Genomic DNA, 11,448 nt, shown 5'->3' with positions numbered 1-11,448 from the left:
ACTATCGCACAATTGTTTCGTCGCGCTTTGATTCCTATGAGCTTACATGGAGGTTACTACTCGATTAGTTGTGCAACTAAACAGTTGAATTGACTGAGAAACAATCGACGATCTCTCGACAAAAATAGTTTTTTTTTTTATTTAATGATCTATAGCTTCATGGCTGGTATTATTAATTTTTTTAAAATATATCGTCGTATCTTCTACATCAGTTAAATTAGTTGTTATAGCTAATGGTTTATTTATTGGTTTCATTGTGACATTTTTCACAACCAACGTTGTCTCTGGTGAGAATAATTCCATAGACGTTTGATTTGTTATATAAATTGAATGATTTCTATGATCTATGAACGTCATATTGTATGGTAAATCGAATGACATTTCTCTCGATTCATGAGAAACTTCCTCACTGTCATTAGTTTTATTTTCTATCGTATTATTTATTAATATCGACTTAAATTCGATCATTGTCGGTCTATTCGTTACATCTTTTATAGTCACCGGTGACGATAAATCTGATACTCTGAAGTATAATTCGTTATTTTTATTCTGTACATTATCTGTATCGCCGTCTTTTTTTAATGTGGTAACTTTTGCTTTCAATTGTTCCCTTACTCTTTGTAACTCCTCTTCGAGTTTTTTTATCTTTGACAGATAATTCGCGGACATAATTTCTTTCGGACACGTTTCGTTTTTCGTACCATTTGATTCGTCTAATTCAGTTCTTCTAAGCATATACGGTAGTTGAAATTTATACGGATTATTGTATATACCGAACGGTTTATTTTTCGGATATCTCATTTTCACCGATTTAGGTATTGTCTGCCAGAATGGTGTTACTCTTTTCCTGTATTAAAAAAAATAAAAATAGAAATAAAAAAAAAACATTAAAAGGTGGCAGACGAGAAGACTGCGCCCATAGACATCCAAAATATTCCTACCTATGCGTCCCATCCCACGATAAGTCAAGTTCTTCTTCCCATACATTCATTATAAAAGTAGGAATGGAAAGGTTAGGCTTCAAGCCTTTTTGACCGACTTCTTGTATAGTTGTAATCGACTTAATTACTTGTTTGTAAATAAAGCATTAAAAAGCATACATACATACTCTTTCATCCATCAACTTGGCCTTGTCCCTAAGGACGGTAGGTACAGTATGTGCTTCCATTGGACGCGGACGTAAGCGAAAGCGTGCCCGCAGCCTCGGCTTAAGGCGTTGGAGGAACGGAGGGGTTTAGTGGGTATGCCCCCCAATTATAGGGGGGAAAGTCCCACATAACTACTGCCCCCCCCCCTGCAGGAGTATGCGTAAGATGCATTTCCCTCGGGCAAAAAAAATTTGCTTCCATACATCTATATCAACGGTCATATCTGAATTCACTCCCTTGAGGATATCTTTCATACAATCCATACATACATTAAGTTTTCCTCTACCTTTGTAGCCACATTCAATCTTTATTCTTTCTTGTCATGCTAACCTTTTGCTTCTCAATTTCTCTACCACTAGCACTACTTTCAAACTTCCTCTACACAAGTTTATTGGTAATTAGTCGTATTTTAGGAGGTAGTTGGGATCATTTGTGATAATGACCAGTATATGCATTATACAAAAGTCACCCATTTCCGAGTAATCTTGATTTTTTTATCTCTTAAACGTCAAACATTTTTGAAGTGGCATGTTAAATAACTTTTGTATAATGCATATAGGGGTTAAAATTATCACAAATTACTGTATTACCTCCTAAAATTAATCTAATTACTATTAGACAACTTATTTAATTGATACTGTCGCTTTAAACTCAGAGTAATACTTCTCGCCAGACTTAGGATGCGCGACAAATCTATCCATACTTCTAGTGACATTGACAGCTGTCAGCTAGGGACATGACGTTTATGCAGATAATATAGAGTTGCGCCAACTCTACAGCACGGTATTAATTTTGTTCCTAACATTACTAATAACCAATAGCTGGTAATAAAATATTTTACATACTTTTGTGTTGGTCGAGTTTGCCAGCTGTATTCCAAACTAGAACTGTTGTCGTTAAAAACTGGTTTGAATTCTTTAATTTCATATTTGTCTTTAAGATATTTTTCCTTTTTCATTCTAGTCGTTTCATCTAAATATTTTATATTGTAAGTAATCATTTCCGGATATAATGTTACGAACGAATATTTTTTTATGTTCACATGTTTCTTCTTTTTATAAGTTTTTTTTGATGTTATTTCCTTTTGATTGATTTCATCATGTTCAGGATTTTTCGTTAATGTTTTTATCCACGTTTGAACGTCTCTTTGTGAACCTTCATTCAAATTGGTATATCTATCGTTGACTAATGATTTCACAGCCTTCTGTATTATATCTCTCAAATTCAAACTAACATCTGATGTTCGTGTTTTTTTACCGTAATTTTTAAAATTATCCAAAGTCTGTTTCAATATATTTGATTTTTTCTTATAGATCATATTTAAAAATTTCAAAAAATCAATATTTACATCCTTTCTTTTCATCACTCTTATGTTCCTCTTCAATTGAGTTCTTAGAAATTTAGCTGGTGCTTTATGTATTTTCTTCAACATATCTGATAGATGATATTTCAATCTATTATTGTATATTTCATTAAATTTATTATCTTTAGTTTTAAAATTATGTACAACATCGTCTAACACTCTAAATACTTGTTTAAAATCATCATCCTCATACGTATTTATTGTTGATATTAGATCTTGTAAGAAATCTGTGAATTCCGTCGTCTCTCCGTTTCGTTTAGCTAACTTCGTGTCAACGGCATTTTCTATTTTATTAAGGAAATTGCGTACTTTTTGTATAATCGACACATCTTGTTTATTATTGAATTCAAATGTCGTCTCTAAAGCGAGGTTTACACTTCTCGGTTTGGTAGCTAGAGTAATTACTGGAATTTTATATATCAAATTTATTTCTTAATCTATCTTACTTATAAATGCGAAAGTTTAGATGGATGGATGTTCGTTAGTAGCCTAAACTACTCAACGGATTTCGATAAAATTTGGCATAGTTGTAAAGGATACCATAAGAACACATAGGCTTTACTTTTGTTTTGTTTAATTCCACGCGGACGGAGTCGCGGGCGAAAACTAGTACTATTTTTATGAAGAGAAAAGATTTGTATTTTTGTATGTATTGAAATAACTCAAAAACTACTGGGGAATAAAAAATAAATTACAAGTTTCTCTTCTAATATGTTTACTATTTACGGTGAAGAAAATTAATCTAGCATCTGAGAGACGCTGTTATCGTAGTCAGAAAAAATAAAAGTAAAAGAACTCCCCACTCCTTTGACCATCAGTCTGCCTCCCAGTGGATCATTGACCTACCCACGTCTGATTTAACCCAAATATCTATACTAATGTAACAAAGCGTTACACACACTTCTTTTTTGCCTAAGATGTCAGCAATCACAGCATATATTCGAATAACCCTTTTTTTTTATAAAAAGCCGTACACTTAGGTCACGCTTTAGGCTATATATTTTAACACTATTAAACTTAGGGGAAAATATTTTGGATAAAAACCCTAATGTGGGAAAGAGACCATAAGTTGCTGCCAACATCAAGGAAGAGAGGTTGCCATGGTTTGAGATGTCATGTCATTTTGACATTTGCAATCGATTATTTGACAAATGTGAACAATAAGATGAATTTTTTAGAATTTCGTGCGGATGAAGTCGCATGGGAACAGCTAGTACTAATTAAAATAAAAACGTTTTAAAATATAATTACCATAGCACTGCAACATAAGAAAACACTGGGCACTTCTCATTTTCATACACGTATCAATAAAAATATTCCAGTTAAATCGTAAATTTTATCGGAATAGTACAAAATAAATTTGTATTTTCTATATAAAAATAATACGATCGATGTTGAGTATTGACATTTGTCGGTTATTTTACGATAAATTCACAAATCTAATAGTAACGAAATGCTAGGAAATTTTCGTGCTAGGTCCCCTAGTCTAGACATTCTACGTTTTGTATGATGATTGGTGCCGAAGTCCTAATTATCCTTCTAAGGTAAGGGTAAAGTGACATTTCCAATACATAAAAACATTTAATCTTCACAAAAAACTTAAAAACTACAAAAAACTCAAAAACTACTTAACTAAATTAGAAACTTCTTTAAGCAAATTACATGAGTACTCAACAGCCTATACAGTTGTCTCTAAAAGAGCAAAGTTTAGGTAGTTTTCCATACAATAAAAAAACTAAATCTGCTGTATAAAATATGTTTATTTTATCTTAAATAATTAAAGCAATTACAATACAAATATAGATATAATACTCATGTAACATGGGACCTTGATACAATGACGTCATAAGTTACGCGAATGATCGTCGTTATATTACCCGACTGACAGAGGACAATATTTCATGTGGAAGTTTGTCTATATGTTTGTACTGGCTGCTGCCCGCGACTCCGTCCGGGTGGCATTAAAGAAAAATTAGTAGCCTATGTGTTCTTCCAGACTGTCATTTACGTTTATACCAAATTTCATCGAGATCCGTTCAGCAGTTTAGGCTACAAACTCTAACAAACCAACTAAACTTTCGCATTTATAATATTAGTAATGGAATTTACTATTGTAACGTCCAACATCATATAATAATAACAGATTTTGTTGAATGAGGTTTTTAGTTTCGTCTTCTTTTTTATCTTTTTTATATCTTATTCTACTTTTTAAAAAAAAAAGTTTTTTTTTTATATTATCACTTCGATATGGTGAAGGTAAAGGCTGATTGCCTGTGGTTAATAAAAAAATCCATATAGATATAGATGTATTAAGTAGTTAAAAGAATTTTCTTTATTGTTTTATATAAAAATGTCAAAAATATTTAAGAGCAAGCATTTAAAAGAAAATTTTATACACCCGAATACACAAAACTAATCTTTGGTTTGAAATTTTTAAGCTGCCTCAATATCATATCACAAAAATTTAGGAAACCTCTAACAACTAATAGTAAAGCTACAAAAATGAAATAAAAAAGAAGAAAAAAAAACAAAAAAAAGCGGCCTTACATTGAAAAGACATTAAAATATGTAACAACATCTATACTGATGTTACAAAAAATATTTTTGGATTTTTTATGTATCGAAATAACTCAAAAACTACTAGACCGATTTCAAAAATTCTTTCACCATTAAAAAGCTATATTATCAATGAGTGATATAGGCTACGTTTTAATATTTTTAACACCTTGTCTTAAATATTGAGGCCTTAAAATTGAAATCCCATCGACTTATTCACATCTGATTGTAAGCTGTACTTACAAAGAAAAGTATTTGAAATTCGTTTCAGAATTTGGTCGTTAAATTTCATTATCCTTTTTATATAAATATGTCGTTACATATTTACACTAACTCTTACATATTGGATAAAAATAAGGTTATTGCAAAATTTAGTTTGTCTTCATTAAAGCAATTTTAAAAACTTTGCTTAAAAAATCGTAATAGAAAAATACGAATTACAAGCAACTTTAAGCGTAAAACATTAATTTTTCTTTGTTCTCCTTTCTATAATATAAAAATATTAAATGTCGATATCTTACTTGGTCCTTCGAGTCGGATATATCAGCAATAACAATATTCTTTATTCTTAGATCTATAAGCCGCTTCTTCTTTCGCGAGCTGCACTCTCATTTCTTCTACGTTCTTCATTACTTCTCTATCTTCTGCACAATCGTCTACTATCTTCTGGAATAATTCCTCTGAAAAATAAGACTTCAGCTTAGTGTCTGCCTTTTCCTGATTTTTTTTATAACAGAGAAAATATGTACCCATAAAGAAAAAGTGTTATTTTCATAAAATACTTAAGTTTTACTTAAACTTTTTTAATGTGTTTGAAAGAGGAAAGATTTGTATTTTTGTATGTATTGAAATAACTCAAAAACTACTAGGCCGATTTCAAAAATTCCTTCACCAATAAATTGCTATGTTATTAGTAAGGCTATATTTTTTAATTTCAAACTAAGTGCCGAGCAACAGAAAGTCTATACTACTATTGTAAAGAGAAAAGATTTTTATTTGTATATGTATTGAATTAACTCAAAAACTACTGGGCCAATATAAAAAATTCTTTCACCATTAAAAAGGTAATTAATCTGTGAGTAACATAGGCTATATTTATTTCGGAAGACGCGAGCAACAATTAAGAACGTCGGTGGCTCAGTGGTTTAAGCACTTGACTTGTAATCTACAGGTCACTCCTTACTTAGGGTAGGCTCCGAGCCCCTCAGTGGGGACGTAGAGTGAGCTGGTGATGTGATGTGGTGAGCAACAATTAGCATATGAAAGAGACGACTATGAACAAGAAGAAACGCGCGAAGAATAAATAAGAAGAAAATAACCAAAACTTTTAATAAAAATGGCAAGAATTTATGTATGTACAAATCAGCCTAGCGTTGTGACATCTTATTGAACACTAATTCAATTATTTTACAAAAATAATCTTACTAATATTATAAATGCGAAAGTATGGATGGATGGATGGATGGATAGATGAATGGATGGATGGATGGATGGATGGATGGATGGATGGATGGATGGATGAATGATTGGATGGATGGATAGATAGATGGATGTCTGTAGCCTTAACGGCTAAAGGAATCTCGATGAAATTTGGCATAGATGTAGAGGATAGTCTGGAAGAACACATAGGATACTTTTTATCCCGGAAATAGTTACGGTTCCCGTGGGATTCGTAATTTACTTTTTTAATGTTGACTCGATCATTCTGCAATGGTTCCACATATCTTTTTGAAATTCGTCACAGATATAAAACAAAGTGTGGAGTACACATGGGATAAGCTTCATCCCCGAGAAATGTCCGGTTCCCGGGATATGTAGCTTTTTGTAATTTATATAGTTCGTATGTTTTCTAATACCACGCGGACGAAGTCGGGGGCAACAGCTCGTTAATAAATAAAATATAGATTCTTATTTTAAAAAAGTATTATAAGTATGAACACAAAAAGGTTTATTGCATCGCGAACAGCATACAAGAAACAGAGAAACCAATAATGTCATTCACTTACCAACATTTTCTCCAGTTTTACTTGATGTACAGAAATGTCCGGACAAGCCCTGCGAGTATGTTGCTATTATGTCTTCTGGGACTTCCTGTGTCACAACTCCGGAGTCAAGAAGATCTTTCTTAGTCGCACATAGATATACTTTGCAATCCTGGAAATTAAAAAAATTAAGATATATTTACTTAAAAATACATGGCAAATTAACCTGAAAGTAAATACTATACTTTACTAATAAATCATAAACACACACTACTTTGTGGTGTAGGATGTCAGCAATCACAGCATATTTTATGAATAATTCCTTCTTTAATAAAAATTTTTACACTTACAACAAAATTTAAGTTATATTTTTCCACACTACCATACTTAAGGGGTAAATAAATAAAAAAAAAACGCTACATATGGGAAAGAGATCGTAAACTACAAGCTGCCAACATTGAGTAAGGGTAATTTTGGCATTTTCAATTGAGAAATTGACAAATATAAACAATAAAATAAAGTTTTTATAATTTCATGCAGATAAAGCCGCACGGGAACAGCTAGTGATATACAAAAATATTTTAATCATGAATGTAAGTATTAATTTTAATAAATTTTAAGACTCACTTCTTCCACAGTTCTTAATTCTTGCAGCCAATGCCGTAATCGAGTCCAGGAGGCATAAGAAGATGGTTCATAGCATATGATCGCTGCATGCGCACCTCGGTAATACATTTTAGTCATCGCTTCATATCTGAAATATAAAGGTATAAGATGACATAAAGGCTCAAGTCTATACTAATATTATAAAGAGGAAAGATTTGTATTTTTGATATTTTGTATTTTTCTATGTATTCGATTCACGTTAAAACTACTAAATCGATTTAAAAAAATCTTTCACCATTAGAATGGTAAATTTTTAATAAATTTTTTATTTCATACAGGCGAAGTCACGAGCAACAGTTGCAAAGTTGCTACAGAACACAACTTTAGGTTTAACAGGGGCAAAGACACAATAGACTGAGTAGACAAAAATAACACATTTATTCTATTTATCTTTGTTATGTTGTCCACAGCTATGACAGCATGGGATTTAAAAAAAAAGCCTATGTGTTCTTTTCTTGACCATATTCTACATGTATCTAAATGTCTAGATCCATTTGGCATTTTAGTATACACACTCTAACATCTAATTTTAAAATCAAATCTATACATATAATAAAATTGGAGTGTCTGTGTGTATCGGAAAAATTCCAGATTTCGGAAAGGTGATGTATTTGCATTGCTGTTAACGAAAATCGCATTTAATTTTCTTTGTCTCTGTCTGTCTGTCCGCATGCCGCGTTTAATGGCTGGGACAATTTCGACCAGACTTTCACGGAAGGGTAGTTGACATAGACATAGGGCATATAATAGGCTACTTATTTATCTTAATTTGGCGCAGAAGTCGAGAGCAACAGCTAATCTTACTATAAAGGTAGAGGAAGTATGTACTGTTGCAAGGGATATTCTATGAAAGAAAGAAAATTCAGATATGTACACTAATAAAGATGTATGCATCATCAGAGAAACAACAAATGTGAAATAGATATAAAAAAACTTAGAATAACTTATATTTTTTTTTTATAACATTAGGTGGCAAACGAGCAAGCGGCCACCTGAATCTGCCAAAATGGCGAAGCAACTGCCCATAGACATCCGCAATTGCAGATGCGATGCCTACCCTTATACGACGGAGGAGGAGACGCACATAAAGAGGATATTTCTCCTTCCTATGCATCTCCTCCACCGTCAAATCCTCTTCCCCTTCCCATCCTCTCCTTATAAGAAAAGGGTGGTAAAGAGAAAGGGATTTAAATTAGGCCTCCTGCACCACACTCATCAGACGAAACACGGAATTTCTTCCATTTCACGCCTGTCTTCTGTGTGGTCGTGTTAATACACCGGGCGTGCTGGCCCATTCGTGCTAAGATGTTAAAGCGGGCACTACCACTATTAACCCCAATCTAGCATAGATCTTTGTCTGGTTGCAAAGAAGTTTGTAAGGCTGGGAATACACATGACAACTACTAATTTTATTTACATGTGTCTCACCCTAAGATTGCATGGACTAAACAATCACATAACTGTTTAGTCTATCTTTTCCTAGGAGCTTATATGGTGTGCACAATCTCTATTTACAGTGTATCTCTATTTATCTCTCTATCTATAGTGGTAGTGCCCGCTTTAACATCTTAGCACGAATGGGCCGGCACACCCCAGTAATACCACGACCACACAGAAGACAAATGTGAAATGGAAGCAATTCCATGTTTCGTCTGATGAGTGTGGTGCCGGAGGCCTAATTTAAGTCCCTTTCTCTTTACTGCCCTTTATTTATAAGGAGAGGTTGGGAAGGGGAAGTGGATTTGACGGTGGAGGAGATGCATAGGAAGGACGCACAGGAAGGGGAAATATCCTCTTTATGTACGTCTCCTCCTCCGTCGTATAAGGGTAGGCAATGCATCTGCAATTGCGGATGTCTATGGGCAGCAGTCGCTTCGCCATTTTGGCGGAATCAGGTGGCCGCTTGCTCATTTGCCATTTTATGTTTAAAAAAAAAACTGTATGGTCTCTCTTTCCTAGGAGCTTATATGGTGTGTACACTACTCGATTTTTAGTTGTGCAACTAAACAGTTGAGGCTTTGAAACAACTGACAATCATACAACAGATGTGCTATTGTTTAGTGATTGTAAGTGCCTGCTATAAAAATTTTGTACAAAAATTCTATTTACTAAATACCTCTCACTACCAGCAGTGTCCCAGATACCAACGTTGAAGTTTTTGCCATTAGAATGCATTGTCTTTGCACAAAATGCCGCTCCTATCGTCTGGAAAGTACAAAAGTATATTTGAAAATTTTAATTATTTTTATTCATATTGCATCCCAATTGCATTCCAGTGTGTGTATTATTCCAGTTGTGATCCAGTACTAAAATTGATTTCTTTATTGGATTAAACTGAGGTTTAAGTACATATTTATTAGAACTTAAAGGAAGTACTATTGTTTAAAATATGTCGTCCATTTTATATTAAAATCTTTAGGTTATACTACCTTTCGCACGCGACTGCGTTCTTAAAAAGTAAGAAAATGAGTAGCCTATGCCAAATTTTATAGAGATCCGACCAGCCGTTTAGGCTAAAAACTGTAACAAACATCCATCCATCTATCCATCTAAACTTTCACATTTATAATATTAGTAAGATGAGATTAGGAATGTAGATAAAAAATATGTCGCTTCAGTAACAACAAAGAGATGAATCATAGTAAAAAGTAAATAAGTTGTTTTGAATGTTTACTTACGTTTTGATAAGGTGTACTCGCGTTAAATCTACAATTAACGAAGCGTAGCACCAAGCTTGTCTTTCCAACATGTTCACTGCCCAATAAAACGATTTTAAAATCGCATCTACTCATTTTTTCAACAATATTTATATATGTTCACACAAACACCATCGTTACTATAACTTTGACTGTTTATATTAATCTTATTATCAGTTAAAATTCATGTAATGGCATAAACATGAAAGTATGTACACTTTTTTACTCTTAAACAATCTTTATAATCCTATCTATATACTCCAAATAACTTTAAATTGTTATAAATAAACAATTTTATTAAACAAAACAAAAATTATTTCTCAAATAGTGTTGTCCATTTGAATTTTGCTCTGTAATCTATGATTGATATGTGACATACCGAAATCGATATTATAGAATCGATCCTAAACTTAATATGAGTTTTGAAAACGACAAAGTACACAAAAGTTCATTATAATGAAATTATGCCATTGCTAATTATATAAATTCATTAATTTAAACGATGTAAACAAATTGGTCAAATGATATGCAGACATTTTTATACAACTTATTCAACATAAATTTTTTGACACATTACTGTACAAGCAATGTTTTAAAAAATCGATTTCCTATTTTTCATACAACCCTATCTATTGTAAACAAAAGAGATTACAATAAGAATATCATAGACAAGTTCTATGACACAAGACCGAGAAAATAGAAAATTCACCGCTAGATGGCATTATTCAGATAAATGGAGGTGAATGTCGAATAGAATCCGCGACCTTGCAGACTTGGGTTAATTTTAAGAAAACTTCCAATACGTTCATAGGGTCTTTCATTAATGTCCAGAGGCGCTAATTTTGTTGGGTAGGCTTATATTTTATCTAAATATCTCTTGAGCTTCATTGTTCACCGTTAGAACAATTACAAAATGCTCCGCCGAAAGTTTGACCTCTTGACACACTTTGGCCTTACCTTGGCCTTTATACATAAATTACAGAGTTATAAACGATCAACATTTATGTTTGTTTTATTTTGTTGTCCTTCTCCAAGAG

At 32.8% G+C, this 11,448-nt stretch overlaps 2 protein-coding genes across 3 annotated transcripts; both read right to left on the bottom strand.

Moving 5' to 3' along the window:
- Positions 1 to 120: 120 nt before the first annotated feature.
- Positions 121 to 2,991, bottom strand: LOC106100815. Of its 2 annotated transcripts, none has more exons than XM_013279961.1 (2): positions 942 to 2,991; positions 121 to 847 (listed from the first exon to the last, which is right to left on the bottom strand). In XM_013279961.1, the coding sequence occupies exons 1-2, from the start codon at positions 989 to 991 to the stop codon at positions 142 to 144; spliced, it is 756 nt and encodes a 251-aa protein (XP_013135415.1). In that variant the 5' UTR covers positions 992 to 2,991; the 3' UTR covers positions 121 to 141. The 2 variants fall into 2 exon arrangements, with proteins under 2 accessions (XP_013135415.1, XP_013135353.1); XM_013279899.1 differs by having other exon boundaries at positions 1,994 to 2,991.
- Positions 2,992 to 5,160: 2,169 nt separating this feature from the next.
- On the bottom strand, positions 5,161 to 10,710 carry LOC106101922 (ras-related protein Rab-24). Its single transcript, XM_013281336.1, has 5 exons — positions 10,394 to 10,710; positions 9,832 to 9,920; positions 7,677 to 7,803; positions 7,074 to 7,221; positions 5,161 to 5,747 (listed from the first exon to the last, which is right to left on the bottom strand). The coding sequence occupies exons 1-5, from the start codon at positions 10,505 to 10,507 to the stop codon at positions 5,611 to 5,613; spliced, it is 615 nt and encodes a 204-aa protein (XP_013136790.1). The 5' UTR covers positions 10,508 to 10,710; the 3' UTR covers positions 5,161 to 5,610.
- Between the last annotated feature and the right edge of the window lie 738 nt (positions 10,711 to 11,448).

This window comes from Papilio polytes, unplaced genomic scaffold (assembly GCF_000836215.1).
Source record: "Papilio polytes unplaced genomic scaffold, Ppol_1.0 DF824493.1, whole genome shotgun sequence".
NCBI classification, from domain to species: Eukaryota; Metazoa; Arthropoda; class Insecta; order Lepidoptera; family Papilionidae; genus Papilio; species Papilio polytes.
The sequence above is the reverse complement of the archived record's forward strand: the minus strand, read 5'-3'. Positions and strand labels throughout refer to the sequence as shown.